This window comes from Olea europaea, unplaced genomic scaffold (assembly GCF_002742605.1).
Source record: "Olea europaea var. sylvestris unplaced genomic scaffold, O_europaea_v1 scaffold2303, whole genome shotgun sequence".
NCBI classification, from domain to species: Eukaryota; Viridiplantae; Streptophyta; class Magnoliopsida; order Lamiales; family Oleaceae; genus Olea; species Olea europaea.
The window spans coordinates 126890-128388 of record NW_019241121.1 but is presented as its reverse complement, the minus strand read 5'-3'; the positions used below and the strand labels follow the sequence as shown (position 1 = coordinate 128388).

The 1499-nt window shown below is 34.2% G+C and overlaps 1 protein-coding gene across 1 annotated transcript; it reads left to right on the top strand.

Moving 5' to 3' along the window:
• The first annotated feature begins 695 nt into the window (after positions 1-695).
• Positions 696-1235, top strand: LOC111381427 (allene oxide synthase 3-like). Its single transcript, XM_023005207.1, has one exon. It carries the CDS (start codon positions 696-698, stop codon positions 1233-1235), a length of 540 nt encoding a protein of 179 aa, XP_022860975.1.
• The last annotated feature ends 264 nt before the right edge of the window (positions 1236-1499 follow it).

Genomic DNA, 1499 nt, shown 5'->3' with positions numbered 1-1499 from the left:
AATGCATGTTACAAAATACCTCAAATGCACATTGCCATTACGATTTTGTAATGTTCATTGCAAGTTGCCATTAATTGTTTTAGCGACCTGTATTACTAATTCTGCCTCTAAGTGGCCAAATTTTTCTTGACAAACCACCTTTGACCAACCCTAATCATATGTTCTTTTGTTAATTTGTAGATAATGAAACATGTGCTAATTGCATTGCGAAATCATTTTTGATACGTAAACTTAATTATGACACTTTTTGACAAGTCTAGCTTGACAATTATTCAACCATCAAACTGCCTTTTGGTATGCTTTGTATGCAATGTATTTGACAAAATAATCGACAAACTTTATAAGATGAACAATTCACCTTTCCTTTAATATTGTACCGTCTTATCTTATCTAGTGTATTAAGCATGTTCTTTTAATTTTGATATCTATCGTTTATACCAGATTAAGTCATTGTTTAACCCCATTTTATTTTTCTTCAAATTTATCTTCAACAACTCATTTTATGAGACTCGTAACTTTAATCAATTTTTTATATTTCATCGAAAACTACTAAAAATCTGACTTTTAACTAAATCAAACAAGGGCTGATTAGCCAGCAAGTTGGCTAGTTGATTCTATAAATAATTCATTTGTAATGTATGAAGTTGCACGTGTTCATGCAGTACACATAACATAACATACAATACACACAAAAAATGCCATCAGACCTTCCATTGAAAGAAATCCCAGGTGGCTATGGCTTACCCTTTTTCGGCCCGATTAAAGATCGCGTCGATTTCTACTACAAGCAAGGCCAAGATGAATTCTTCAGGGCCCGAATGCAAAAATATAACTCAACAGTATTTAGGGTTAACAACCCTCCGGGCCCTTTCAATGCAAAATATTCAAAAGTTATTGTTCTTCTTGATGCGATTAGTTTCCCAATCCTTTTCGATACGTCAAAAGTCGAAAAGAAAAATGTGTTCATAGGGACTTATATGCTGTCCATTCATTGTACAGGGGATTATAGAATTTGTGCATATTTGGATCCTTCTGTGCCCAAACATGCCATTCTCACAGGTTTTTACTCGTCACTTCTCAAAAAATTACACGAAAAAATCATCCCCACTTTTCGGAGCTCGATTTCTGACCAATTTGTCAATCTTGAAGATGAATTATCTGAAAAAGGGAAAGCAAATCTCAATACTATTAGTGACAAAATTGTCGTTCGACTTTTTGTTTCGTTTGTTTGTTAGTAAAGGCCCGTGCAATACTAGTCTTGGCCCGAATGGAAATACCTATCTCGATAAATGGTTGTTTTTCCAACTTGCTCCATTGATCACGCTAGGGTTGAAATTTTTACGAAATTGCCTTGAAGATTTAGCTTTGCACACATTTCCGTTGCCGTATTTTCTCTTAAAATCTGGTTAGGAGAAAGTGTTGGTCTCAAGATCGATAACATACAAAGTGAATTTGTTCAGAAAATGAAAAATCCCAGAAAGTAATAACACCAAGAATTT